The sequence below is a fragment of the Ovis canadensis genome, chromosome 5 (genome assembly GCF_042477335.2).
Source record: "Ovis canadensis isolate MfBH-ARS-UI-01 breed Bighorn chromosome 5, ARS-UI_OviCan_v2, whole genome shotgun sequence".
In the NCBI taxonomy this organism is placed as follows: Eukaryota; Metazoa; Chordata; class Mammalia; order Artiodactyla; family Bovidae; genus Ovis; species Ovis canadensis.
Window position 1 is genome coordinate 32489502 of NC_091249.1, and position 27316 is coordinate 32516817.

Genomic DNA, 27316 nt, shown 5'->3' on the forward strand with positions numbered 1-27316 from the left:
GCGTGTGAGCAGACGGGGGGCTCAGGGCGCGCGTGCGCGCGCGGGGGCCGGCACCGGAAGTGTGTGGTTGCCATGTAATATCCTGGCCGCGCGAGCTCGCGAGGGTCTGAGGCGGCGCCGGGGCGGGCGGGGCTGGTTTGAGGGCGGCGGAGGCGGTGCCGTAGGGGCCCGCTGAGGCGCGCTAGGGGCTGGTGGCGCCCGGAAACCTGTCGCCTGCGCGGTCCCTCCGGTTCGCTGGGTCCGGGCGGCAGGCCCGACGGCGGGAGGCAGCATGTCGGTGGCGGGGCTGAAGAAGCAGTTCTACAAGGCGAGCCAGGTGAGCGGAGGCCGAGGCGGGGCGGGGTGGGGGTGGTGTGCGGCGAGCCCCGGGCTCAGACTGCTCGGATGGGGGCCCGGCGATGCCAGGCCTGGCCCTGACTCAGGAGGGAACCGGAGGTAGGGAGGGGGCGATCTTGGCATGCGTCCCTCGCAGGGTGGGTACAGCCTAGGAGGGACAGGGTCTGCGTCCGAGGGCGCCCAGGCTCTGTCCGCCATGTGGGCTCCAGTCTCCTCGAGGATGGTGGGCAGACGGTGGAGGGGAGCAGAGATGCACCCAGAGGTTGTTCCCGGACATGGATCCCTCGCCTCCTGTCCTTCCCTCTAAAAGGTCAGGGAGGGAGCGGAGAGAGAGAAGAGGAAGAAGCCGTCCGGAGGCTGTCGACACAGAGAGCCCAGGGGCAGGGAATTCTGTGTCGAGAGCAATTCTTTTTTTCAAAGATGACAAACAGCCTTCTTAGTGGGCCGGGTGCAGAACTGAAAGGATTGAGTGAAAAGTCAATTTCCCACTTCAGTTCCTCAGACATCCAGTCCCTCTCCCCAGAAACAAGACTGTCACCAGTTAACCAAAGAGAAGTGTACGCCTCTTCTTTAAAAAACCCACGTAGTGGTAGCATGGTCTACACAGAACCATGTACTTGCTGGTTTTCATTAACTGTGTCTTGGAGATCATACTAGAGTCAGAATTCTCCACCTCGGGTCTTTCTCTGTCCTGGCAGCCATCCTGGGCACTCTGGGGCATTGAGCAGCACACCTGGCCCCCTCCCAGTCGATTTAGGAGCTCCCCCAGTTGTGACAACCACTGATGTCTCCTATGCTGCCAGGTGTCTTTAGGGGAACCCCCCTTCTCCCCCCTCCCCCTAGAGCCCCAGCACTAGAGCCTACTGCTCAATTCTGTTGTTTTGTTTTGTTCTTTTGAAGAGATAAGATGTCATGTATTTCATCTTCCTCCTTTGCTTTTCCTCTACCTCCTCCTGGATCTTTTTAATGGGTACGTGATATTCCGTTCCATGAAGTCTACCATGATTTTTTTTTAACTATTTGTCTATTGATGGATGTTTAGATAGTTTCAAGTAGTTTTCTGCCATGTACAGTACTGTTATGAATAGCCAGTGAGTATCTCTGCTCACAGGTAGGATTGGCTTTACAGGTTAAGTTCCCAGAAGTGGAATGTGGAATCCAAGAATGTTTAAGTGTTCTACTTGTGATGGACGGAATAGGTGTTTTGGAAATTCCAGGCCCCGTTGTTCACAAATCTGGTGAAAGCTGAGTGGATCCGCTCTTCAGAAAACTAGGCAAATGTAAAAATCAGTTTATAGGCTCAAATCCAAAAAGTTCCCAGATTTCTCCATCCCTTAAGAATCTTAGGTTTGGAGTTTGTGTGGATGGACTCCAGGAAGGAACGAGCAATGGTCATAGGAATCCTTTAGGCAGTGCTGGCAAACCAGACTTTAACCCAGGACTTGGAGAGGTCCAGTGGGAGGGAAGAGAAATGTGTCCCCAGTGATACACAGCCGGGACCTTTGGCCCCTTGAGGGGGAAAGTAATGATCCTAGACAGGGCTAAAGATATTTGGGGTCTGTCTCTTGACTCCAGGCTAAACACTGGAGGAAGAGAAACTTAATCTAGATGGATTCTAGGGTTGTTGCTCAGAGTACAGCCCTGTGCCCCAGCAGGATGGAATGAGTAACCTGGCCCAGCAAGCCTCTACCTCCCCCTCCGCCCCGCCTCGCTGCACACTTGACCAGAGCACTTTGCAGTGCTGCTCACTATCTTGCACCCTGATGTAGCCCCTCATGTAAGAACTATAGGTCTTGGAAGAACTCCTGGGCCACCTTGTTCCTTCCTGTGGGCGGGTCTCTGGAAACCCTCCCCGCCCCAGCCTCAGGCTGGTAGCCCATCCTGCCCCCAGAAGACCCATTGTGCTGGAGGGACTAGCTGGGGCTCTCAGGGTGTCCACCTGAGCCTTTCCTCTCAGGGAAGGAAGAATGCCCTGCATTCAGACCTGAATGTAGCACTTAGAGGGAGCGCTTAGAAACCTGGAAAGCCCAGTGCAGCATAAGCTGGTGGTTCAGGTCAGTTTATTATCGCGGCATTCTGGGGCCCAGTCCCGAAGACTCACCGCCATGGCCACGCCCTCCTCTGAGAGCCGCCATCTTGGCCTCGTGACCAAGTCCCTGTTGAGTTGTGCTCTCAAGAATCACCCTGGCTGTGTTCCATTCCCTCTGCAATAGTTTCCATAGACCTCCACTGTGGGTCTGGACATGTCCACCTCTCTGCGTATTTCTTGTGTTGATTTTAGAAACACCGCCTTCATCCTCTTTCTGTGTCCTCAGGATAGGATCGTCTGGGCCAGGTAACATTTCTGTTAAGTCTTAGTATATATTGAGGGTTCACCAAGTGAACATGTTTTAAACCAGTCTCTGTTGATCTCAGTCTCAGTCTCACTTTATCTGGCCCAAGGGTCAGCATACTCCCCTTTCTACACCAAAGGATTGGGGGGCATTTGTCTTCCAGTAGGACAGTGGTTCTCAGCCAGGGCCAGTTCCACCCTCTGGAGGACATTGGCAATGTCTGGAGGCATGTTTGGCTGTCAAAACTTGGAGGGAGGTAATTGTATTACAGTGTACTGGGCCCCAGATGTCAGCAGTGCTGAGGTTGGGAAACCCTGTTTTACAGTTTGAGAAAAGTGAGGATAATTTTACCCAAACCAAACCAAACAGCAACAACAGAAATCCCTCCTGGGCATTCTTGTGGCAGCTGCCTGCTTTTTATAATTCTTGAAACAAGAGATAACCTGATATATGCAGATGGACACATATGTAAAACTCAGCACCCAGACACCGCATCTCCCCTGGGGTCCTCAGAAGAACCCCAGAGTATCTACTGGCATCTGTCAAGCTTGTATTGGCACCTCTTCACTTAGAGGTGACTAACCTTTCCCTCTCCCCTTTCCTCTCCGTGCAGCACCCCAGGGACATTTGGCTTTGTCAGGCCTTGGGGAGCAGACACTAGTGGCACTGAGTAGGTAGTGGCCAGGAATGGTTGCTAAACACCCTGTAACACACAGAACAGCCTTCTATACCACCAAGAGTTATCTTGTCCAAATGACAGAAGCACCAACATTGAGAAGCGCTGCTCTGAAACAGGTTCTTGATTTCAAAGGCTTGTAACAGTGTCGTCTCTAAATTGAGAAAGGTGGATGCGTGACAGAGAGCCAGGAGTAGAGAAGCTTGGTTTCCGGCAGGTCTCCCTCATTGAAGACATCGGTGACAAACCAGCTTCCGGTAGCTGGCATGACCAGTTCCGCAACAGTTCCTCTCTGGTGAAAGCTTTCAGGTCTTAAACAAAAGCGATTTGAGCTTGAGTGGGAAGTTTGTGAGTTTTTACTTCTGGTCACTGACAGGCTGAACTGAAGAATGTTGAGGAATCCATAGCATAAAGCAGAAAAAGAAGTAGGTGTCTGTCCCAGGCCTGTGGTTGTGGTCCTCTCCCGCCTCCCCATGTAATAATGCCAGTCAGTACCGCCTGGTCTTTCTGCACATCTAAACTGGGGGGAGATGCCTTTATGAGTCTTTCTGGGGAATAGAGGTGGGTTGAGGAACCCACTAGCGAGCTCCAGCCTCAAAAGCTCACTTGTCACTGTAGTGTGTGTGGGTGACATTAGTTTCCACCTAAGCTGCTGTTGGTTTCCTGGTCATTCTTGTGGCTGTGCTATGTGGAGATCTGAGAGTGTAACTAGGGGTAGATCTGGCAGCTGCCTGGAATGCTGGCCTGATTTCTTTTTTTTTTTTTTTCTTTGCCTGAAAGGAGGGAGAGAGTTTGAACCAAAAGATTGGTTCCATCCAAGCTAGGAGGGGAACTCATGACCACCGTATCCCGTAACTTTGAAGTTTGTTCGATTCTAGGCCCTGCGTTGGTGTCTAGGAGGAAAGATTGAGCTTCCTGGGAGAGGCGTGGGGGTGGGGAAGGACTAGGGGACCCCGACCCCAACTTTTAGGAGTAAGCAGTAGTTGGGGAAATGTCAGAGGTCTCCCATATACTGCCTGCTCCGACCTATTTTTTAAACTTCATTTTGTGGAATCACACTCTTGATTTCCCAGCAAAGTACTTGGCCTGCTGAGTAACAGACGTGGGTGATCTTCCAAAAATCTGGAACGTATAACCCCTTAAGTGTCAGCACGAATCAAAGTGTGGAGCCTGGGAGTAACAGGTGTCAGGCAAGGTCTGGGGGTGGGGGTGGGAGTGGTCTCTGGCTCAGGACCTTGAGCCCAGCAGCTGCAGGCACTCACTCCCGGAAAACCTTCTGCCTCAGGGCAGCAGATGTGGGAAGGGCTTTTGGCCGTGGCCTTGTCCACGTGTAGCAGGAACTGGGTTAAGTCCACTCTTGCAGGAAACCATTCTGCTGACTCATCCGTAGGAAGACCCTTGACCTCACCGTGTCCCTGCAGGACCCCGGGCGGAGATGATCCCATCCTGCCTCACAAGCTAGCTGGGTACAGTGACCAGCCCTGTGTTGTAGGCTGGGCTGTGGAGCTTCAGAAGCAACCCAAAACTGCCCTTCCCCGAAGGAAGCAGGGGCCTCTCATCTCCAATGCTTCCCAGGCCTGTCCGTAAAACCAGGTTAACCTGACCTGGGCAGGACCCACTGTTCACCATCAGGGAGGCGCCCCAGAGTCAGGCAGCATCTTGCAGCTCTTCGTTATTAACATGCCAGGACCAGGGGCTCATCATGTTCTCAGTCCACTGCTCGTAACTGCTGTGTATGGAGCCTGAAGCTCACTGTGACTCATGAATCTTGGGTGTAGTAAAGGCAGTTTATCACAGAACTCAGTGGGAGCTGATCGCCCTGCCTATCTGGGTGTGTTTTGAGGCCAGGCTGTAGGATACTTAATTATACTCCGTGTGCCACTTAATAAGAGCCTGTGAGGTGAGAGGTTTCTCAGTATCTCCCTGCTCAGCTTCAGGAATTGGAGGCTATCACAGTTTTGAGACCCCAGAACTGTCGCAGACTTAGCAACTGAACCCAGAAAACAGTGCCGTCCACCCACCTGTCCCCCCAGTGTCCCTCCAGAGCCAGCCTCCTTCGGGGCCCTGAGTGCTCCGCCTGCCCTTCCAGTGCCCCTCTGTGCAGCCCTCTGTGTCTCTCCTCCGAGGACAGACTGGCAGGCTGCAACTGGGCCCTTCGGGCCCGCCATTTGCTTCTGGCCTGCATGTCCCAAAGCCTTTGACCGTGGGTCAGGGACCACAGTTAGTGCTGCCCTGGCCCCTATCTCTGCCTTCTCCTCTTTGTTGCCAATATCTTGAGACTGACCCAATCTAGGGAAAGTTAGTTCTTTATTTGGGGCTCGCAGCCAGCTTCCTCCATAGGGTTTCAGAGGCATCAGGTCATTGGCTGGAGTAGTAGGGGAGGAAAGCCCAACTGTCTTGTTTATGGTTTCCAAGGTCGGGGGAGGGGCTGGGGGAGGTTTTTGAGGTTTAAGGGGGGTTTGATGCTGGAGCCTCCCGGCCGCTGGAGGGTTTGGGAGCTTGCGGACCTGTGGAGGGATCTTTACCCGCTAGCCCTGCCCAGGCCGTTCCCTGGGGAAACGTTAGGGGTGATCTTTCTGGACTTTTTCTCAAGCCGTCCCTGGAAAGCCGAATGGAGGAATGTCAGACTAGCAGCAGCTGCTTGCTCTCTGCTCTTTGCCCCCCTCCTTTCTCATCTCCCTCTTCCTCCTTCCCCTCCCCCTCTTCTCTCTCCCCACACCACCTCTTCTCTCCCTGCCCCCCTCCCCAGGGCTGAATTTACAGCCACTTCTCCCTAGTGCTGCACTTTGGGTACATTGTGCTCATTTCCTGTTGAGCAGTCCTCCAGGCTCCACTAGCCCAGGCTCCCAGAGGATGGCCTCGTCTTCCTTTTCCACTCAGCTCCTAGAAAAACCTGCTGACTGGGCCCGAGAGGAGGGTCACTCGGAGACTCCCAGCCACAGCGGGAAAACAGACGTGCGATTTCCTCCAAAGGACCTGACTCAGCATCAATCGCTGCCTCTCTGGGAAGAGCTGCTGCCAGTGGCTCAGACTTCCACACCTGGGTATTACAGTCGTCCAGAGGTGCCGTGCCCTGTCCCCAGTGTGAGACAGCCCGCCCAGGGGCCATTGAGGAATTCAGTGAATATCAGATGGGCCAAGAGACATTTGCCCCAAGTTGTGGGTTGTGAGAGTGCAAAAGTGGGATGTCCATCTGGGCATGAGAGAGAAGGCAGAGCTGGGCCTGCAGAGGGGAGCATCCCTGGTGACTTGGGGTGCCGTGTCAGCTCCTTCCCCACCCTCCCGCGCGTGTGGACAGCACACTCCAGTCCAGCAGGTCCGCTTGGCCTTGTAGCGTCCCTCCTTCCCCACCCTTGTCCGGCTCTCCTGTCCACTTCCTGTTTGCCCTCAGACCCTGGGGTTTTCCTTCATCCTTGCCGCCTCTCAGTCCACTCTCCGGAAGTACTTCTCCTCCCTCCCAGCCTCTGGCCCAGTGGTCTCTTGCCCCTGTTCTGCACACCGGGCACATCCTCACACCCAGTACGCTTTCCTCTCACTGGGCGTGAGCTCCTGAGGGGGGAGGGGGCTGCCTGGTGGGTGGGGACAGGCCCAGGTCCCTGCAGGTCATGGCTCACTGACCAAGTTGTCAGGAATGGTGGACACCTCCCCAGAGCAGGTGTGGGGCAGTCGGTGCCATGATGGTACCAGTGTGAGGCAGGGTGGCCAGCGAGGCCTCAGTCAGGAACAGGTCCGACTGGTTTAAAAAATAAGTCATCCGAGCTCAGAGGTTGTCCCCTTTGCTTTGAATTTGCTTTGAGGGCTCCAGGCCCAGAGGAACCTGCACTTGACTTTGTCACAGGCAGTCTCTGTTGCTCCGACCTGACAGCCAGGTCCAAACTTAATGGAAGGTGCCCAGCTTCCTGGGGAAAGGAGATCCCTGGGCTCAACCACTCTGACCTCAGAAGCCTGCTGGGCTCCTGGACCTCTGAGCTCTTGGACTTGACCGGCTCCCCTGTGGCTTCCACCCTTGGCCGCCTTCTGCCTCTTCTGTTTCCTCCAACAGGCAGCCAGCTTTCTCCCTGTCCTTTGCTTGGCCCTGTTGGTACCCTCTGTGGACTTGCTACCCTGCCTCTGGGCCTTCTCCTTCCTGGACCTGAGTTCCCTCCCTGGCGCCCCTCACCCCTCCAGATCTTCATCCCCAGTCACAACACACCCAGCCTCCCTCTAGATGGTGGTCCCAGACCGGCTGGCTGGTACAGGCAATGCAACGGGCTCCTAGGCCCAATGCACCTGAGGCCCAGCCCTGACCTTCCCTGTCCTTCCCTGTCCTTGCCCCGAGGACTTGGGAGCCTGCTGTATCAATCTCCTCAGTATCTAAGCCTGCAGTAAATACTGTGCACCAAGCTCTTAGCCTGGGGCCTGAATTAATTCATTAATTTGACCTTCAGATAGACTCATTTTTTAAGTTTGTTTTTTAAAAAGGGATCTTAATGTTATTTCTTGTAATAAATCATAGTAACAGGATCACCATATACAGTAGAAACAAAGCGATGTAATCAATTCTTCCTGGATTCCTGACCTCTGAAGCTGGGGTCTGCTCTCTTGTGAAAAGAATTGTGAAACCACAAGTTTCCCACCGGGACTTTGCCTGGCAGTCCAGTGGTTAAGACTGTGCTTCCACGCCCACTGCAGTGGCACGGGCTCGATCCCTAGTTGGGACACTGAGATCCCACATGGCATGTGGCACAGCCAAAAAAAAAGCCTAAAAGTAATTTATTTTTAAAAACAAGTATCCACCAGGAAGTTTCTCCTAGCCAGAACGAAGGGTACTGGAAGGGGATCATGGCAGGACTAGCTTTCTCACTTGTCCCTTGCATTCTCTCTCCTCTTGGCACCCCTCCCCTGCCCCTACAGTCTTCATGTGGAACCAGGAACTCCTGCAGGCTTGAATTAAGTCTCAGAAGAGAGAGTTCTGGGGTGAGGGTGGATTTCCCAAGGATCTGGGGAGGAGGAGGCCTGACAGTCTGTGTCCCTGTTTAGACTGTGTGCTTAGTCCCCCGACACCACGCTGGCCAGCACAGCTCTAGCCAGTCCCACCTTCTCTGAAGCGGGAGCAGTTGATGGATGGTTTCTCTCTGGTCATTTTGGATCTCGGCTCCAAGAGTTAGCAGAGACTTAGGGAAGGAAACCGGGAACTCTCTCACTTCAGGCAGCACTCCCTCCCCGTCCCCTGGCACCTGCCTCCCCACTCTGAGGCCCCTTGGCCAACCCCAGCAGGTGTCCGTCAACTTGATGGCCTCGGATCATCAGAGCCTTAATTGTCTGAAGTCCAGAGGGCAGCCCTGGCCTGTCAAGGCCACCCTTTGTCCAGAAGAGGCCAGCCGAGGGAATGGGGTCAAGGATTTCCATGTCCCCTACCCCTACCTGCTGGCCTAAGTCTCCTCTCCTAGGGCATTTCCTCCAAGCTGGGGAAGTCTTGCTGTCCCGCAAGGTCAGCATCTCGGCCCCAAGGAGCCTTGGAGCAGCTGCAGCTCCCCACCCATTGCCCTGCTACAGCTTGATGTGGGTGATGCCCCAGAGACTTCTCTGAGGTTCCTCCTCCTCCCCCAGCCTTGATGCATTTACTTCACACCTCTCTGGGTTCCTCATCACCATGCCTTTCCCGCCAGTGGCCTCCTGTCCCCTTTCACCCCAGAGCACCTTGTGCCCTTGGCCTTGGCCGGTGGTAGGTAGGAGGCACTGTGGGTTTGGGACGCCTCCATGGGAAGTTGTGGAGACAGGGTACGTCGGGGACCCAGGACGCAAGGATGCTGTTCCAGGGGACTAGGGTGGAGGGCCTTCTGCCTGGTCTGAGTCTAGGAGGCCACTCAACTCCCAGCCGCGCCCGGAGGGGAGCTGACTGCTGTCCAGGCAGTGTGTGCTCAGCTACTCTCCCCCACGCTAGGCAGCGCTAGTGCACCATAAAGGGCACATCCCTCTCCAAGCACTTGAGTTGGTGCTAAACTGTCTTGGATGTCGAGCGAGGGGTAGAGTGACCCGCCGACAGCCAGGCCCCCAGGAGAGCTGAGTGAACACCCGCAGCATGGTTGAGTGTTGCAGGCCCCTCCCTGATGCGTCACCGCACGTGAACTCCCCACTGGGGAGCCTGCAGCTTTGTTTTTCAAGTTCACAGCGCCTCAACAGCGTCCCAGGGCAGCTTTCTCAGTCTGCTTTTTCCGTTCACACTGCTGGCGCCCTTCATCCACCCAAAGCCTGTGACTCAGGTTCACTTCCACAGCTCCCTGTGGTCCTTTATGTGTTGACCATGTGTCCCTCCCCTGGCAGTGGGCACTGAGGCCACTGCTGCGTTTCTGCTCTCAGCGTGGCCGTGAGCAGTCATGTGGGTGTGCCCCAGATGAGGTCCCAGAGTTCCTCTAGATTCCTGCTGTGTGTGTTTGTTTTTATCTACTTATTTGACTGCAAGGGGTCTTAGTCGTGGCATGCAGAATCTTTAGTTGCTGCAGGGGAGATCTAGCTCCCTGACCAGAGATCAAACCCGGGTTCCCTGCATTGGGAGCATGGAGTCTTAGCCACTGGACCACCAGGCAAGTCCTAGACTACTGACTGCCCTTTTAACATGACCATGTAGATTTTAAGCACCACCTTTTCAGTTGGCATGACACAGAGTGAGGGCGGATCAGCTCAGAGTGGGAGGGTGACGGCGGCTTAGCAACTGGACTAGGGCAAATGTGACGCAGGGTCCTGTGACACACGCCCAGTACGGAGAAGCCTGGAGCGACTCGCGAGACGACCCAGGCCTTGGCCTTGACCGTGGACATGGGGAGGAAAAGGGAGAGCAGCGTGCAGGTTTCCCTGGGAGCCCTGGACACTGGGGCTTCCAGGTCACGGCTGCCCTGCGGTGGTCCAGGAGCCCAGACACTGCCTGTCTGTGGGCTCAGCCCTGCCAGGGGAGCAGAGGCTGTCTGGGTATGAGAGGGAGGGGAGGAGGCCCTGGCCCCTAGACCATCGTCATCAGGTGAAGAGGGATTGGAATATTCTTCCTGCTCCTAGCTCAGGAAATGGCAACACCAGACACGTGTGTCAAGGTGACAACAGAGAAGGAAGATCTGGGGACCAAGGCAGGGCAGCTTTTCTCCTGCAAAAAACTATAAAGGCATTGCCCAGCCATCTTGGCAAATGTAGCAAGACACCCCGGCTTAGCTGGGCACAGTCTCCTACACGCAGAGTGTAAGCATGGTGTCTTGGGGTGTATACTGGCACCATCTTGAAAGACAGGCCGACTCTTGATGTGCCATGATGGGATGGGTGGGACTTCCTGGGAGTCAGGGCAGAAAGTCCCCCCCAGGGTGTTGAGGGTCGGCCAGCAGAAGCAGGAGGAGATGGGGCGCCCCACAGGCTGGCAGGAGCCATGCTGGGCTTGCTGCCCATCCTCCTCCCTCAAACCTTGTTGTTTGCTTCCAAGTAGAGCCCTAGAATGTGTGTCACCCATCAGCAGCACACGGAGTACCGTGAGCCGTCTGGAGTCTGGGCTGTGGTCTCTAGGGGCTTTGGGTAAACGGACAGCTGGGACCTCAGCCTGCTGGCGACATAGTTCACGCAGTGTTCACACGTATCCTGGTGTGTGCAGAGGGCCTTCACTCCAGAGACTCGGGCATCTTCACATCCCAGTCTTCTAGTAGCTCTGCATGCCCTGCCTCTGAACTGTGCCTGTGCGGGGCCTCACCTCCAGCTCCCTGCCCTCCTGGGCTTAGTCTTTCCCTGGGCTTTGCATCATGTGGGGAACAGCAGACTCATCTTTGCAGAGCAGCTTGTGGTTCTTGAGGCATGTTCCTGGCCAGACCCCACAGTGCGTCATCAGCTCCCCATTTCGCAGTCGAGGAAACTGAGGCTCAGAGGGGTTGACGTTAGGACACAAGGCTGTCTGCGATTGACACCCCCGCTGCTCCCTATGTCTCAGCCCTGCCCCAGGAGCTCATGGGCACACCCTTGTTTGGACTCATTGCTGACACCCCTGGTTGGGGGTGTTCTCCCCAGAGGTCCTGAGAGTGGGGGTCTGTTATCTCAGCAAATACTGATCTACCGTCTGCTGGGCGCTACCCGCCCTGTCAACAGCGGGCAGCTGGTGGGAAGTTAGCTAGACAGGGCGTGTGTAGGTGGGGAGGGGAGGCTATCCCGGGTGCTATTGGCTGGAATAAAGGTGACAGAGGAGATGGGCCCTGAGAACCACTGGGGCAGACAGTAACATCAGAGAGTGTGTGGGCCAGTCCTGCTGTGCCTCCTGAGAAGGGGCAGCTCCCTCCCCTGGTGCTGCCACCGCAGGGGATGGTGGCCAGGGTTCAGGAGCAGCAGGATCTGGGGCCCATCTGGCCCTGGAAGCCCTTCTTGGTCTCATCTTGTGCCAAGATTCCTTCCTTCCTGCTCCAGGTTTTCAGGACTGACTTTGCAGGTCAGAAGGGAAGGTACCTCTGGACAAATAGGGTGGGGGACAGAGGGAGGAGCAGCCATGCAGGGTGGCAGGGCGCTGGCATCTGACTCGTGGCCCAGGAGGGACTGGTCACTCCCCTGGCTTGCCATGTGCTGTCCTGGGATTGTGGCCCACCCAGTCAGTTGCTTCTGGTAGCCACACCTGAAGAACTGGTCTCAGTGGCCCTGAGTCACCTGCTGTCACCGCCCAGCTGGTGTGCCAGATAAGGGTGCGTGCCTCAGCACCCACTCAGAGCTTCTTTCCTCCCCTTGAGCCTACCTTCAATGATCCGCGAACCCCGGGTGTGTGGCCTCTCTGGCTGCAGCCTGACCAGTTTGGGGGCTGTTTCCCTTTGGCCTTCAAGCCTGTTTGCCTGTCAGCCTGCCTTTTTCATGTCCTGTCCTCCCAAACTGCAGGCACACCCCTTTCACGGGGGCTTCTGTCGATAGGAGACTACCCCACTTCGGGACCAGAGTACCCTGGATGCGCATCGGCCTGGGCCCGGCGTCTGGTTTTATTTTTGGCTGTGCTGGGTCTTTGTTGCTGCACAGGCTTTCTCTAGTTGGGGTGAGCGGGGGCTGCGCTCTAGTTGTGCTGCACGGGCTTCTGCTTGCGGGGGCTTCTCTCGCGGAGCACAGGCTCTGCGGTACTTGGGCTTCAGTAGTTGCAGCTCCCAGGCTCTAGAGCACAGGCTCAGTGGTTGTGGTGCACGGGTTTAGCTGCTCTGTGACGTGTGGGATCTTCCTGGACCAGGGGTCGAACCCATTTCTCCTGCATTGGCAGGTGGAGTCTTCACCACTGAGCCACTAAGGAGTCCCCAGCCTAGGCCCATCTTGCTCAGACTTTTTTCCTTTGCACACTTTCCCTTTGCCCTCTGGTGAGGGGGGCCGGCTGTGGGCAGACCTCAAGTGGAGAGTGGTGATGTAGACAGGCAGCCTCCCCAGGCAGAGTTCGGCCTAACTTGAACTTCCCATAAGCAACACAAAGGAAAGCGGGGGGTGGGGGGGTGGTACGGGGGTCAGGGATGCTGTCATCTGGTCATCTCTCAGGTCCTCGGTGCTTAGCCGTGTGGAGTAGTGCCATGAGGTCAGACCCGTGTGAGGTCCTTCCTTCCTCCCACGGGCACTAAGTATCAAGGAAGCACTTCTAGTCTTGGACACAGTTCCAAGCATGGACGGTACAGAAGTGCCCGGGTCGCTCACTCGCAGCCCAGTGGGCTTGAGAGAATGAGAGTGATGGCTGGGTCAGGACAGCCCCTCTGAGGAGGGAGCTCTAAGGGGGACCAGATGGACAGGATCCAGCTGTGGGAAGGTTTGGAGCAGAAGGAACAGCATAGCAGAGACTCTGACGCAGGGTGAGTGTGCACCTTTGTGGAACAGAGCCTGGTCCAGTGTGAGGTTGGCCTTCAGTGAGGAGGTGCCAGGACTGGTAATGGGAGAGGGTAGCCAGTGGTCAGGCTCCTCCTACCTGGGTCCTTCAAAGGTGGGTAATGGAGAATCAGGAGGGCTTCCTGGAAGAGGTAGCTTCACATTAGTTAGGCCTTTCAGAATGGAAGTGGTTAGAGACGGGGAGACAGCATTCCAGGGGGTCTGGGCTTTCATCACCTTAGCTTGTTGTCATTGGGGTGCACGTGGCCCCTCCTTGAGACATGTACTCTGGTGTCCACAGCCTCTTTTGTGGTCGGCTATAGCGATCGATGGCATTGGATGCGGAGTTTGCTCCAGTGCCTTTGGAGGCTGAACAGCTGTGCGTGAGCCTCACAGGATTTCCAAGCCCTGTTTCCTGTCTCTTTCCTGAAGGGTTGCTCCTGGATCAGCTCTGCCATTGACAAAAAGATGAGTTTGCGAAACACCTTGTTTACTCAGACACGCTGGACAGAAGTTTGCTGTGTGCCTGGACACCCCCTGGTGGGTCTGTAGGCGGCAGCTCCCCCACGGCGCACTCCGGCTCAGGGGCAGCAGTGCAGGGCGGGTGTGGCCTCACCAGCAGGACTCGGGGGATTTATGACCTCATTTGTTTGTGGGTTGGGTGTTTCTTTTTATAAGTTTTCATCTGAAATTGATTTTCCCGCTTGTGTGACGCACAGCTCTCCTTCCTCATCCCTGAGATGAGAAATGAAAATGTACAAGGCCAATTTACACCTGGGCTTTTCAGCACTGGCAAGAGTTCCAGGTGGAATTCATTCCTGAAAGATGAGCCTTGATCGCGGGCAGTTGTGGGGTAAAAATCCTCGGCACAGCCTGGGGCGGCAGCTTGGGTCAGGCCCACCACTCCCCTTCTCCCAAGGAGACAGAATCCTGAGCCCCTACCTGGCTCTGCTCCCGATAGCTCAGCCCGGCCCTGTGGCTTTGGCCCATCACCTCCCCGAGTAGCATTTGGGGCAGGATTGTTCATTGAGGGTGGGGGCGGGCCCATCTGATCCTCCCCATGTAGGTGGCATCATACCCTGCTCAGGGGTCTGCATGTGACTGGTGTCCCCCCTCCATGAACAGCTCACGGTCCAGTGTGCCTTTGGTATGCATAGAGAGCTCTGTAACGTCCCTGGGGCTGTAGGCTGAGGCCACCCTGGAGTGGTGGGTGCAGTGTGAGAGACTGGAGTTCCAGGAGGTGCGGGGCAGAGCCGCCAGGTCCCCCAACACAGGCCTTCTGCCTCCGGACAGTGCACTCACCACGGGCCGGGTGTCATCCTGGTTGGCCATCCCCAGTGTGTTTCCCATCAGTGTCCAGGAACAGCTGTGATCCTCTTGACCGCCTGCTCTCGGGGCAGGGATATGACCTTATACTCCCCAGGATGCTTCCCCAGCCAGGTGGGAGGGGTGGGGCTTGTAGTCAGATCTTGCGTCCCTGGCACCCTGACATCCCAGCCAGTCTCTGAAGTGAGGAAGCAACATCAGGGAGACGCAGGGCAGCCTCCAGAACAAGGTGACCCAGTCACCCCTGCTGTCTGGCTTCGTCTCTCACACACACGCACACGTGTGCATACACCTCACTGCCTGGCCCTGGGCAAGGTACATCACCTCCTGGATTGTCAGTCTTTCCACTTACTAATTTGAGGTGGAGACGACTCCCCGGCGGCTGCAGCTGGGCCAGTGAGTGCTTGAGGTCTCCGTGGCTCCACCCCTTCCTCTGGGGTCCTCAAGGTTGACCACAGGGCCAGCTAGACTTCAGGTCCCAGGAACTAGGCGTCTCTGCTGTGTTTTGTGGACACATTAGAGGTGGGCCCAATGTGGCCCACCTCCCCTCCAGCAGTCCTGCCTCCCCCCCTCCCCCAAACAAGCCAAAAGTGCTTCACCTGGAAGCCGCCCCACAGCCGTCCCAGCGCCCAAGGGGGCTACTTCCTCCCCGATTCCACCGAATGCACTGGGAGCTGGTTAATCACAAGTGAGAGCGGGAATGGTTCTTGTCCAGTGCTTCTGCTTTCTCGTGGAGGAATTTGGCGCCTTAACAGCAATCCCAGGACCAGACATCACTGGAGTCAGTGCTCAGGGGGCTGGGGGTCAGCGTGGGGAGTGGTCCCCAGAAGGGGCGGGACTAGGCGCTGTGGAGCCCTGACCCCAGGCCCCCGCCCCCTCCACAGAGCACCCAGAGAACACTCGGGCCTGTGGCTTCGGGCCAATGGGCTGTGAGGGGAAAGCCTGCCAGCCAGTTGGGGTCACAACCACCTGCATCCTCCCAGCCTTGGGAGCTGTCCTGGGCAGGAAGCCCAGCAAGGCCGAGGTGGGGGCCCCTGTGAGGCTGAGTCCCTAGGAGGGGTGAGGAGAGGCTGAGCCAGGGCAGAACAGGCCTGAGTCAGGCAGGGGGAGAGGGTTCTGGGGTCCACAGGGGCCTCGTGACGGGTAAAGCCAGTCTGAGGCCCCGTGGGGACAGCAGTGTGATTGCTATGGGGGGGGGGGGGGGTCTAGGGACTTGGTCATCAGCCTAGGGGTGAAGGAGCAGCTCTGGGTGTCTGCCACGACAGGGGTGGGAGGGCTGTGGGTGCTGGATCCCCCAAAGCCTGCAACAGCAGAGGTCGGACTGCACCCTGTTCTGTCTTGGGACCTCGTCCACCAGCTCATCACAGCCTGGACAGTCCCTGAGCAACTGTCCCCTCCCATCACTGCTGCCACCTCTGGTTCATTCTTTCCAACCACTGGTTCCTGCTTTGCTCCTGGTGCCCTGCCACGTCAAGATCAGACTCTGAATTAAGCCAGACGTGACTTTGAGGGGTTTTTTCTCATGTAACGGTCTCCCCCCTCATCTCAGCAGCATGTGCCATGCAGGGGAGCGGCCGCTGGGACTCACACGGCATTCAGCTCCCTACCCACCAAGCCAGTCCTGAGAGGAGAGTCTGCAGGGAGGCAGGAGGGAGCACCACAGGGCAGAGAAACCAGGGGGCTTCAGACTGCAGGAAGCTAGGTCTGACCAAGGCCCCCAGGCCAGGCTCGTCTCCACAGCAACAGCCCACCGCTGCCTGGTAGCCCTGCTGCAGGCTTGTCCCTGCAGTCTTGGGGACCCCAGGGGTGTTGCTCCTGAGCCTGCATCTCCGTGCCAGCCCCAGGCCCAAGGTACCACCCCCTCTGCTGAGAGAACAGCTCAAGCTCCACATACACCCCGACATGCTGTGTGGAACCATGTCTGGAGGTCCATGTCTGCCCCTTGGGGCCAGATCCAGTGGTCATGGTACTCAATGGAGGGTTTTCTCTGCTCCTGTTCACAGAGCTGCCGTCACAAACTGTTTAGCTTTGGTCCCTAGGGTGAGAGGAAGTGCATGCCCAGAGGCTTGACCTTAATTCCCGATCTGCTGAAGCAAGCTGTGACTCTGCTGAAGGAAGTTGTGACTCGACAGGACACCTCCCTCTGTGGGGCTTCATGGAGGGGTGTGCCTTCTGCTCTGTCAGCTCACAAGTCTGCGCTTGAAGCCCGGGATGGAGGAGGCTCTCCTGCTGCCAGAGCACTCAGGCTTTTGCTGCCGGTCTCCTGGGCAAAGGTGTTGATCACTGCCCTCCACGTGAAGCCTCGTGTGGGTGTGGATGGTGTTTCTGTGGTCCTCATTTCAGTGGCACCCCTCCTTTGCCCTTTGGGGCAGGGGCCCAGCCCCACACCTCATAGCCTCTACTCAGAGCCATGTGGGAGCCAGGCTGCCTGGAATCCAAGCTCCGCCCCTGCTGGCAGGCATTTCATACTCGAGCAGCTCATGGGGGCCCAGACTCTGGAGATCATCCCGACCCGGAGCCACCGTTGGTTTGCAGGCAGGGACCGACAGGGGCTTTAGGGCAGTGTTGCATGGTACATCACCTCCTCGGAAGCACCCTCAGCTCACCTTCGTAAGAAAGGTGTCAATCACCTGAGCTCACCCTCCGAGTCCCTGCCAGCACCCCCTAGTCAGGGGCCCAGGGCCCAAGCAGAAAGAAGACTCGAGAAAGCCAGAGGCTTTGTGTGCCGACTGGGCAGCAGGCCAGCCTGGCTTTGTCCGCTTCGTAGGCTCTCCAAGTCACGAGACAGAGGCCGTAAAGGAAAGTAGAAGGGGCTGTTCTGAGGTGTTTGGTGAGCAGCTCCCAGATGTTAGGAGGCCGGCAGGGAGGGGACCGCAGTCGGAAGGGATGTGGAGGCGATCATGTCGATCCCCATGTTCCTCCCATCCCGTCCCCATGCTGGCCTCCCTGTTCAGGCATCTCTCAGCCCTGCCGAGGATCACTGGGCTGGCCATGTCAGTGTGGGGTACCCTGTGCTGTGAGCTCCAGCCCAGACCGCACTGGGCGCTGCGACTTACCCAGCCTCCCCTGCCTTCTCTCCCTCACCAGAGGGGCGTTCCTCAGAGCCAGCACAGTCTCTGCCAAGGTGGTGGGCTCCTCCTTGTGGTGGTCGCAGGCTGGAGCCAGGAGTGCTCATGCCTGAGAGTCTTGGGTCCCTGTGTCCCAGCTACAGGGCGTTCCCCAGCCCAAATTCAGGGGATGGGTGGGGGCTGGATCCCAAGGCCCTTTCACCCTCATCGCCTGTCCCATGCCGTCTGTTCCAGCTCTCCGGCCACGGCCCAAGAGTGGCTGCCCCCAGCCCCTAGCCTGGCACTGGGCTTGACTCTCCCTATGAGGAGGGACAGAGAAGTGGGGGCTTCTCCAGCAGTCACTGGCAGGCAGGGAGAAGCTAGCTGGGCGGAGGGCAGGAGAGGGACTGGGATAGGACAGGGACCTCCGCTGTTAACTCAAGAGGTGGTGGCCCCCCAGGTCAGCGCATTGGCTCATGAGGCATGAAAATGCCGAGCAGAACGTGCGGAGCATCCATCCTGGACCACAGGTCCTGAGCAGCTCTGCTTCTCTCCCCACCTCCCACTCCTCTGGGCCAGCCTCCTCCCGCTGCTTTTTAAACTCTTAATTCATCAAAGCGGATCGGCTACCTGGGTCACCGAGCCTGCAGATAGATCAGCCGTTTATTTTCCATGTTGTATTTGATGATTCCCTGCCAAGACTATTCAACTACAAGGCCTCCCCTCGGCATGTCCCATTCAGCAGGATCCGAGCTTCTGCCATCCATCCCCAAGCCCCCCTTCCAGGACAGAAGGTTCTCCTGCCTTCTTGTTTTCCACTGAGCTCCTGGAGCAATTGCTCTGTTGGCTCTTGGCACATGGCATCCTGTGTTTTGGGGTTTTTCCAATGTGCGTTCTCTGTTTCTCTCCCGCGTGTCAGATTCCTAACTCCTCTCCAAATGTGGCCAAAGGCCTAGAATGCTGAAGAACAGTTGTCTTTTGAGAGAACAGCCCCCTCCTCCTATTGGTCTTTAGTATCAGTGCCCATGGGGCCACTCTCGTGGGTGGAGGTCGTGCAGGTGCTCAGCAGCAAGGACCCACCTCTCTTCCAGGCTCACTCCCTCCCCAGGTGCCCGGGACTGCTGTCCTCAGAGCGCACAGCTCTGCTGCTCCTCAACATGGGAGCCTGAACTGGGCCAACTCATGAGCGTGTCATCTAAATCCCACCATTCAGGTCCACATGCCAGCTGAACTCAGGCCGTCCTGGCAGAGCAGCCTGAGTGGGTCAGCTCTCAGGGAAACAGGTTGGGGGTCCTTCCACCCGCTCAGTGGCAGTAACCTTTCCACAGCTTCGGGTGCCCCTCAGTTCACACCACAGCTGTGGCCCCCAACCCGCCCTGGAGGTACCTGCAGCCTGAACTGAGGGCAGGGCACTCTTCCCAGAGGATATTGGAGCCATAATACAGGCCGGGCTTCCCTGGTGGTTCAGACAGTAAAGAATCCTCCTGCGAATGCAGGAGACGTGGGTTCCATCCCTGGGTTGGGAAGGTCCCCAGAAGGAAATGGCAACCCACTCCAGTATTCTTCCTTGGAGAATCCCATGGGTAGAGGAGCCTGGAGGGCTATAGGCCATAGGGTCACAAAGAGTTGGACATGACTGAGCAACTGAATGACATCAACAAATCAGGTCAGACCAAGCATGCGGTGGGGGTTGGCTTGGTCAGTTTCCCCAGAGAGGCAGCACTGGAGGAACCGGCCACAGAGGGAGCCCCCTGTGCGGTCAGAGGCGTGCGTGGCTGGGTGGGTGTGCAGAGGCCAGCAGTGCGCCCATAGAGCCGTTGTCACAGGGGCCAAACTCAAGGCCTGTGCTCACAGGGCCACAGAGCAGCCCTGCCTCGGCAGCACACCTGTTGGCTGGTCTCAGAACCACTCATGAGCCTTTTTACCAAGCAGCTGCCCAGCCTCCTTCCTGTTCTAACAGAAAAGACGCTGTTCTGGACTTTTATGGAACATGGGAAGTGCCTCCCAGGGCAGAAGTGAATCCAGGCTGCAGTCCGAGAGGCCTGTCCGAAAGGCAGCAGCAAGTTCACGTCCAAAGGCTGCTGCCAGGCCTGGCCCCATGACTCCCCTGGGAGGCACCAGCGTGGGTGTCATGGTGGCAGCCAGTGTGGGCCACTGCCAGTTGCTCAGGCTCCCACCCAGTGGCACAGGCCCAGGAGGCCATGGTTCCCACACCACTGCCGTCACAGCCCTGCAGGAGAGTGGGTAGCAGTCAGCCACCTGCTCAGCTGTCCCCCACGCCAGGTGGTGCCACAGCTGTGCAGGCCTCAGCTAGTGGGGTGAGTCCGTCCACCGTGAGACGATGGATGGGGTGGGGGGCTCTGGGTACAGACAGGAGAGAAGGCACACCCCGTTACCTGCCGGGCCCCTCTCCCACAGGCTGGGGACATCAGCAGGTTGTGCGGGTGTGGGATGCCGAAGCTGTGGGTGCAGGTGTCACCTGCATGGTGGCGCTGCTGCCCTCGTTGCGCCCCAGAGGGTGTGTGCAGAGTCCCTGGGCAGGACTGAGCATCAGAGTCCATCTTCCCACCTGGGTGGGCATGTCCTGCCCACAGCCTCACTGGGCAGCACCCCTGCCTGCAGATCTCCTGGGGGCCCCCTGCCCCTCCTCTGGAGAGCTGTCCTCGCCTCCTCAGGGACCCTGCCCTCAGCGCCCCTCCCTTCCCTGATGCTCTCGCTGCGTTTGGCCTGTGGCTTGCCCTGTGGCTTGCCCATTCCCTCTCTTCCCTCTGGCCTTTTGTCATCCTCTCACCCATTTGCATCAGTTCTGGACTGTGAGTCTTGGAGAGAAGGGGCTTGAGGCCAGTCAGCCCAAGGGGTTGGAGCTTAGTGCTCCCTCCTGGGGTCTGGGGGGACAAAAAGACTGGTAGGGACCCAGATGTTCCCAGCGGGGCCTCCAGGGGCCGGAACAAGGAGGGCCCACGTGGTAACTGTAGGGGTCTCCCAGAGGTGACACTCCCAGGGAGCCTGGAAGAGGCCATGGGGTCTGCCCGTGCCCTCCCCGCTCAGAGGAAGGACGTGGTCCCTGCAGGCGCCCAGGCCCCCTGCACCGAGCAGGCCCTCGGCCCGGAAGGTGTGGTTTTGAGCCCTGGCGCTTTAGCGGCCCTCCCTGTTCACCAGAAGTGTCTCGTCTCACATCAGATACCTCACTCATTTCCCTCTGGCAACCACTGAATTCGAGAATGTCCGTTTGGTCGTTATCAAAAGAAGTGAAACCGTCCCATGAAACTTGGGATGCCCCAGAAACACCTATAGGAGAGACAGGCCTTCCCTTGTAAAGTCAGAATCAGGTGCACAGCCCCTGCCTTTCTGAGGAGGTCCCTGAGCCAGGCCTGCCTCCTGCCTGTGCCCCATGCCCTCTGGACTCCAGGGTGCAGCTGCCGTGAGAGCCCTGACTGGCCGGGGTGTGTAGCTACCTGAGCAACGCCCCCAGACCCTGGGTGGGCAGGGCAGGGATAAAGGCCCTACAGCCTGGGCCTGCCCTGCAGCTCTGCCTCCATGGAGACAGGATGCTCAGGAGAAATAATGGGGCATTGGGGTGGGCAGTGCAGGCATCATGGGAGCCCCCCCAAGCACACACTTGCACACAGTAGTCCCGGGAGTGCACAGCTGTCACCCCAGGTTTACAGAGGCAAGAACGGAGGCCGTGACCTCAATAGCCCAAGACCACACAGGCCGAAGGCAGTGGGCCAGTCATTGAACAGTGCTGGCTCCTGCCCTCAGGAGCCCCTGGAGCTGTCCCAAGGGGTGGGCAGACTGCTGCCAGCCATTAGGAAATTGTGTGCATGTGTGTGTGCCCATACCAGAAGTGACTTCCGGCCCCGTGACAGTTGGCCCATGCAGGACTGGTCTTCCCTTCCACTTGGTGCTCATCATTCGGCCTCGGGACCTGCTCATTACTGGCCCCGGGGGGTGGGTGGGGGCAGGGGAGATGCAGAGCAGTGGTCTGCGATATTCCTTCCCTGAGTGGCAGTTCAGTGGGAGAGGGAGGTCACAGTTCCGTGAGCCTTGGCCCCTCACCTGGAGCTGAACTACAGCAACACTGTCCAGGCATGGGCACCACAGCCTATAAGGGGGACCCAGACAGTCTGCACAGCCTGACCACGTGGGCATGACCAGAGAGGGTCCCCCCCAGGACAAACCCTGGGTTTGCGGGAGTGTGCAGGTTTGGAGCAAGGACCTCTTTTAGATCCCTCCCCCGTCATTGGCTGCCATGTCCAGCATCCCTGGGAAGCCATCATGGCCGTTCTGAGCCCTCGCTTTCCTCCTCGGCTCACACTCTTTTCACTCCTTTTGTCCCCCAGCTGGTCAGTGAGAAGGTCGGAGGAGCAGAAGGAACCAAGCTTGACGATGACTTCAAAGAGATGGAGAAGGTAATGGGAGAATGCACCTGTCTGATGCCTGGCAGTGTTACCAACCCCCACAGAGCCTGGCCCTGAGCACTCGGGTCCGCAAGGCTCATGAGGAGGGTCTGGGTGGGTTGCAGGCCTCCCCCAGCTCTGGGCAGGTAGTGGTAGGGACACAGCGCAACCACCAGCAAGGAGGGAGAGAGACCCCAAAGCAGCAGGGGGTTCCCGTGTGGATGCTGAGGCAGGCAGGGAACTTGACAGCTTGAGGGCTGTCCAGGGGCTCCTGGTTTGGCCTCAGGCACCCTGATGGTTTTGAAACTCCACACATGGACTCTCTTTACAGAAGGTGGATGTCACCAGCAAGGCTGTGACAGAAGTGTTGGCCAGAACCATTGAGTACCTGCAGCCCAACCCAGGTAGGGGCACCTATCAGCTGCAAGGGATCTGCACCCCAACTCCTCAGGTCTCTGGCAGTCAGGAGTCCTCTGGTTCCTGAAGCATGAAGAAGAAGGGCATGGGCCCAAAGAACTGAAACATCCAGGGGTGGGTGGTTTCAGGCGTGGCTGGATCCAGGCATTCAAAGGATGTCCTCAGGGTCTCCTACCGCTTTATCTGTCAGCTCCCATTTTTCGTGATCCTAGCCTTAAATTACCCTTACAGCTAGTGGTCCCAGCAGAAAAGAGCATGTTTTTCTTCCAGTCAACTCGCTGGACTAGTGTGAATTGGCTGGCAGGCCCCAGCTGTGTACCTGCCTCTGGACGTGCAGTGGGGTCTCGGGACCAAGAGGGAGGCAGGGACTGCTGGGTTCTGTGGTGAAAGGTGAATGGGTGCCAGACAGGCAGCACCAGCAGCCGCCTCCACCTGAGGCCTGTGCCAAGGATGGACTGGAGCTGCTGGGGGTGCGTGCCTGTCCCCCAACCCCAACCCCTGGAAAAGGGGTGCCTGTACCCGTCCACACCTAGACCTGTCTACCCGGCTTCTCTGGGGGTCTCAAGGAGCACACCTCCCTTTCCCCCCTCCCCAGCTCCTGCCCACTGTCAGCGCTCCCAGGAGAGGAGAAGTCTGGGAGGTTCTGGTTCCCTGGGCTGGGGGAGCACTTCAGAAATGAATGGGCAGAGGACAGCCAGTGGTGCTGGCCAAGCACAGGCCTGGCGGCTCCTCAAGACCATCCCCATCCCCATTCGGCCCGTACTCTCCTAGCCTCTCGGGCCAAGCTGACAATGCTCAACACGGTGTCCAAGATCCGAGGGCAGGTGAAGAACCCTGGCTACCCACAGTCGGAGGGCCTGCTGGGCGAGTGCATGATCCGCCATGGGAAGGAGCTGGGCGGCGAGTCCAACTTTGGTGAGGCCGAGGTGGGGGGGCCTGGATGGGGTCGGGACCCTGGTTGGAGGGGGCCTGAGAACATGGGGCAGTCTCTGGAGCTTCTCTGGGGCTGGCTGGCTCCGTGGAAGAGAGCAGTCGAGGCTTCTGTGGGAGCTCCCTCTGTCTCCCATGAGTACTGTCTACAGTGTCATGGCCTTGGGAAAGCTGCATCCCCCGACAGCTGACCCAGGCTGGACATGGGTGCCTTCAGAGAGCTGGGAGGGTGGCTCACGAAAAGCTGTCACACCAGCCCCTGTGGCTCCAGGTCAAATTCCAGGGTCCCTTGTTCTCAGTTCTGGCATCCAGGTTCTTAGCTGTGGGGGTAACGTGTCTTTGTCATGCAGGCCAAGGCCTCCTGTGACAGCTTCCTCCCCAACCCCACGCTCTCCCTAGGTGACGCCCTGCTGGATGCCGGGGAGTCCATGAAGCGCCTGGCTGAGGTGAAGGACTCCCTGGACATTGAGGTCAAGCAGAACTTCATCGACCCTCTGCAGAACCTGTGTGACAAGGACCTGAAGGAGATCCAGGTATGCCCCCACCCAGCCCTGCCTGGGCCAGATTCCCAGCAGGAGGTGCTGCAGGGTGGCCCTCCCTGAGGCCCTGGGCACGAGATCTGACCCCCGTCCTGGCCTGTAGCACCACCTGAAGAAGCTGGAGGGCCGCCGCCTGGACTTCGATTACAAGAAGAAGCGGCAGGGCAAAATCCCCGACGAGGAGCTGCGCCAGGCCATGGAGAAGTTTGAGGAGTCCAAGGAGGTGGCGGAGACCAGTATGCACCACCTCCTGGAGACTGATGTGCGTATACAGCCTGCGCACCCTCCTCATGGACCCTGGGGGAGCCCCGAAAGTGAGCCCAGAGGTGGTGCCAGCTTCCCAGGGCCGTGGGTGGGCTTATTGCCTGTTTAGGATGTGAAGGAAAGAAAGTGGGTACAAGAGGACCCAGGGGGCTGACTGGCGGCCTGAGGGTTCAAGGTCTCCTCAGGCCCCTCTCCCTCCTCCAGCTGCAGCTCAAGGGTCATGCAGACAGGCAGGGATGGGCCCATGTCCAGAGCAATCTGTGAAGGCTCCCTGCAAGCAGCAGCTGGAGATGGGGGTCAGGAGGGCCGTACTGCAGCCCTGGCTCGTCCCTTGCAGGTTGAGCAGGTGAGCCAGCTCTCTGCCCTGGTGGACGCCCAGCTGGACTACCACCGGCAGGCCGTGCAGATCCTGGATGAGCTGGCTGACAAGCTCAAGCGAAGGTGAGTCTGGCCCCTGGCTTCTCCCTGTGAATAGCGGCCCACTCTGCCGATTAGGAGGCCCAGTGGCCTGGGGCTGGGGCCACCTGGGCCAGCCCTTTAGGGCCTGGGGGATGACCTGCCCCTGGGGAGCCCCACCCTGCTGTGAGCAGCAGCAGGTGGGGGTTACCTCCTTTTTAGAAAGAACCCCCAGGTTGCATGGGTGGGGGTCCCAGGAGACAGCAAGACCTAATCACACTCCCACTGGTCCCAGAGGAGAGGCTTGGGATGTCCTTTGGGGAGAAGGTTTGCTCGACTGTCCCTGGAAGGCCATTCTCCTCCTTCCCTGTCTCCCTGGGCACTCGGCCCTGAGGGCCATCTCACAGTCCGGAGGCGCCCAGGACCTTGAGAAGGGAAGTCCTGGTGGGGGTGGTTCCCTGATGCGGGGAGGGTGTCTGTGGGGCAGCAGCACCCGGGCAGCCATCACCAAGGAGGCTTCTGGGTTCAGTGGGGCCCAGCCTGCAGGCAGCCTTGGAGGCACACCAGGGGACCCCCACCAGTGTTTCCGTGCGTAGTATCCCCTCACACAGCCCCCCACACGCACCCTGAGTCCCAGGGTAGCAGCTGACCTCGACATGCACGCACCCCCTCCAGGATGCGGGAAGCCTCCTCACGCCCCAAACGGGAGTATAAGCCCAAGCCGCGGGAGCTCCTGGACCTCGGAGAGCCTGAGCAGTCCAACGGGGGCTTCCCCTGTGCCGCGGCCCCCAAAATCACAGGTAAAGAGGAAGAGGCTTCTGCTCTGCCCCAGGCCCCTTTTAGGGTAGCCCCCAGCCACAGGGCCAGTTCCCTGTGAGAGAGCCCCCGCCACCCAACCCTGGGATGGGCGCCAGGCCCCACCCCAGCATCTTCGGTCCACCTTGTGCTTTGTTTGCAAGCAGCTTCATCATCTTTCCGATCTTCTGACAAGCCCATCCGGACCCCCAGCAGGAGCATGCGTGAGTGTCCCCCATGGGCACAGGCCCTGCCCCGGGCTCCCACCTGGGGTTTAGGGTCCTTTCCCCCACCTCCCCTCCCCACCTCCAGTAGAAGCAGAGTTGGCCCTCACTGCTCCAAGCGCTGTGTGCTTCTGTTCACTGACACCCTGATGTCATGAGGCATCGCCAGCTCCTCCCAGAGTCTTTCTCCCCTCACCACCTCCTACTCTGGGCAGCCATGGGAGGTGGTGGGCAGGACCAGGCAGCTGGGCAGGAGGGGAGGTGGCATCACCCTGCGTACTGCCTGGGGTATGTGACAGCCTGGACCACTCCCCCCCCCAACCTCAGCACCCCTGGACCAGCCGAGCTGCAAGGCCCTATACGACTTCGAGCCTGAGAACGATGGGGAGCTGGGCTTCCATGAGGGCGACATCATCACGCTGACCAACCAGATCGATGAGAACTGGTACGAGGGCATGCTGGACGGCCAGTCAGGCTTCTTCCCCCTCAGCTACGTGGAGGTGCTGGTGCCGCTGCCCCAGTGACCACCCCTCCGTCCAGATCTCTGCATTCCACACGGCCAGGGCAGTGCTTGTGGCCGGTGGGGTGGCCTGCCTCCTGCCGGTCCAGGGGCAGCGGGGTCCCCGTTCACACTAGCGCTCACCGCCAAGGGGCTCCCTCCCCCACTCCGCGTGGCCCTCTCGGGGCTGGGCAGTGCTCCCCGTCTTGCTGCTCTAGACTCCGCCCCCGGCCCACCCGCCCGCCCGAGGAGGCTCGCACTAAGGTGCTCCTAGAAACACTAACTCCTACCCCTTTCCAGGGGTGGGTGACTCCAGGTGGACCTCCTCCTCTCCCCCCACCTCTTTCTCACACACACAGATTCAAACACACGTTCGTTCCCACCTCCATCCACACACATACATGCACACGCACATCCTCTCCTGTCTCCATCCAACATTCACACACATGTACACATGTCCTCTCCCACCTCCATCCCTCACAGCCCAGAGACTTAAGGCTGGGACTGAACGTTGGTGCGATGGGGTGGTCTAGGCAAGACACCCTGGCTGAGACTCACCACCCTGCTTTTAAATCCCCCCTCCAGGGTCCCCTGGGCCCATGAATGCCTACAGATGTCACCTCCCTGGAAGGGCCTCGCCCCTTCCCTCTGGCTGGGGGCTCACGAAGAGACAAGGCTGGGTGTCTCAGAGGCCAGGGCCCCCAAGGACAGGCCATCGCCCTCCTGCAGGGCATTGAATCCCACACACTCATGCCCACCGCCCCATCTCCAGCCAAGCACAGGGAGCATCTCTCTCTGGCACAAGCTGCCATGACCAGCATACAGTGCGTGTACACATACACACACATTTACAGACACACACGGGACCATGGGGGCCCAGCCTCCACTATGTGGAAGGTCAAGCACAAAGGCTTTGACAAGTGAATGTTCCTGAGCCCTGGTGCTGGGACCCCTGGGGAGTCCCAGGCAACTCCCTGTCCCAAGCCAGCCATCACACCCTCTCTGGACAGTGGCTCAGGCATCTCCTCCACACCAAGGTAGGCAGCTGCCCAGGCCAGCAGGGGACCCTTGGCCTGGCTCACATTCCTCTCCTCTGGTGACTGATAAAGCCCCCAAGGACATCAGGCCCCCCTTCTTGTCCCTGAGGCCCCCTGGTTAACCAGCATCTGGAGGAGGCACAGATGTCATAGCCTGGGGTAGATCCAAATGTAATCCTGATGTTTTTTTAAAAAAGTATTAAATGTCTCTTTCTACAGTCTCTGGCCTGGTGGTGGTGCAGGGCAAGCCCTCCCAAGGGGTCTCCGGCCAGGACAGGGCTGCATGG

The 27316-nt window shown here is 58.3% G+C and overlaps 1 protein-coding gene across 1 annotated transcript; it reads left to right on the plus strand.

Annotated features, from left to right (window-relative positions):
• On the plus strand, positions 1 to 27250 carry SH3GL1 (SH3 domain containing GRB2 like 1, endophilin A2). The gene is made up of 10 exons (XM_069589413.1): positions 1 to 316; positions 21872 to 21940; positions 22260 to 22332; positions 23117 to 23260; positions 23675 to 23808; positions 23918 to 24076; positions 24416 to 24519; positions 25150 to 25274; positions 25437 to 25493; positions 25821 to 27250. The coding sequence occupies exons 1-10, from the start codon at positions 272 to 274 to the stop codon at positions 26015 to 26017; spliced, it is 1107 nt and encodes a 368-aa protein (XP_069445514.1). The 5' UTR covers positions 1 to 271; the 3' UTR covers positions 26018 to 27250.
• The last annotated feature ends 66 nt before the right edge of the window (positions 27251 to 27316 follow it).

Excerpts from the sequence above, each read along its gene's own strand:
- SH3GL1 (XM_069589413.1), top strand. The coding sequence starts at position 272 with ATGTCGGTGGCGGGGCTGAAGAAGCAGTTCTACAAGGCGAGCCAG. Across the intron at positions 23,261-23,674 it reads GGGCGGCGAGTCCAACTTTG|GTGACGCCCTGCTGGATGCC; the intron begins GTGAGGCCGAGG and ends CGCTCTCCCTAG. Across the intron at positions 24,520-25,149 it reads GCTGACAAGCTCAAGCGAAG|GATGCGGGAAGCCTCCTCAC; the intron begins GTGAGTCTGGCC and ends CACCCCCTCCAG.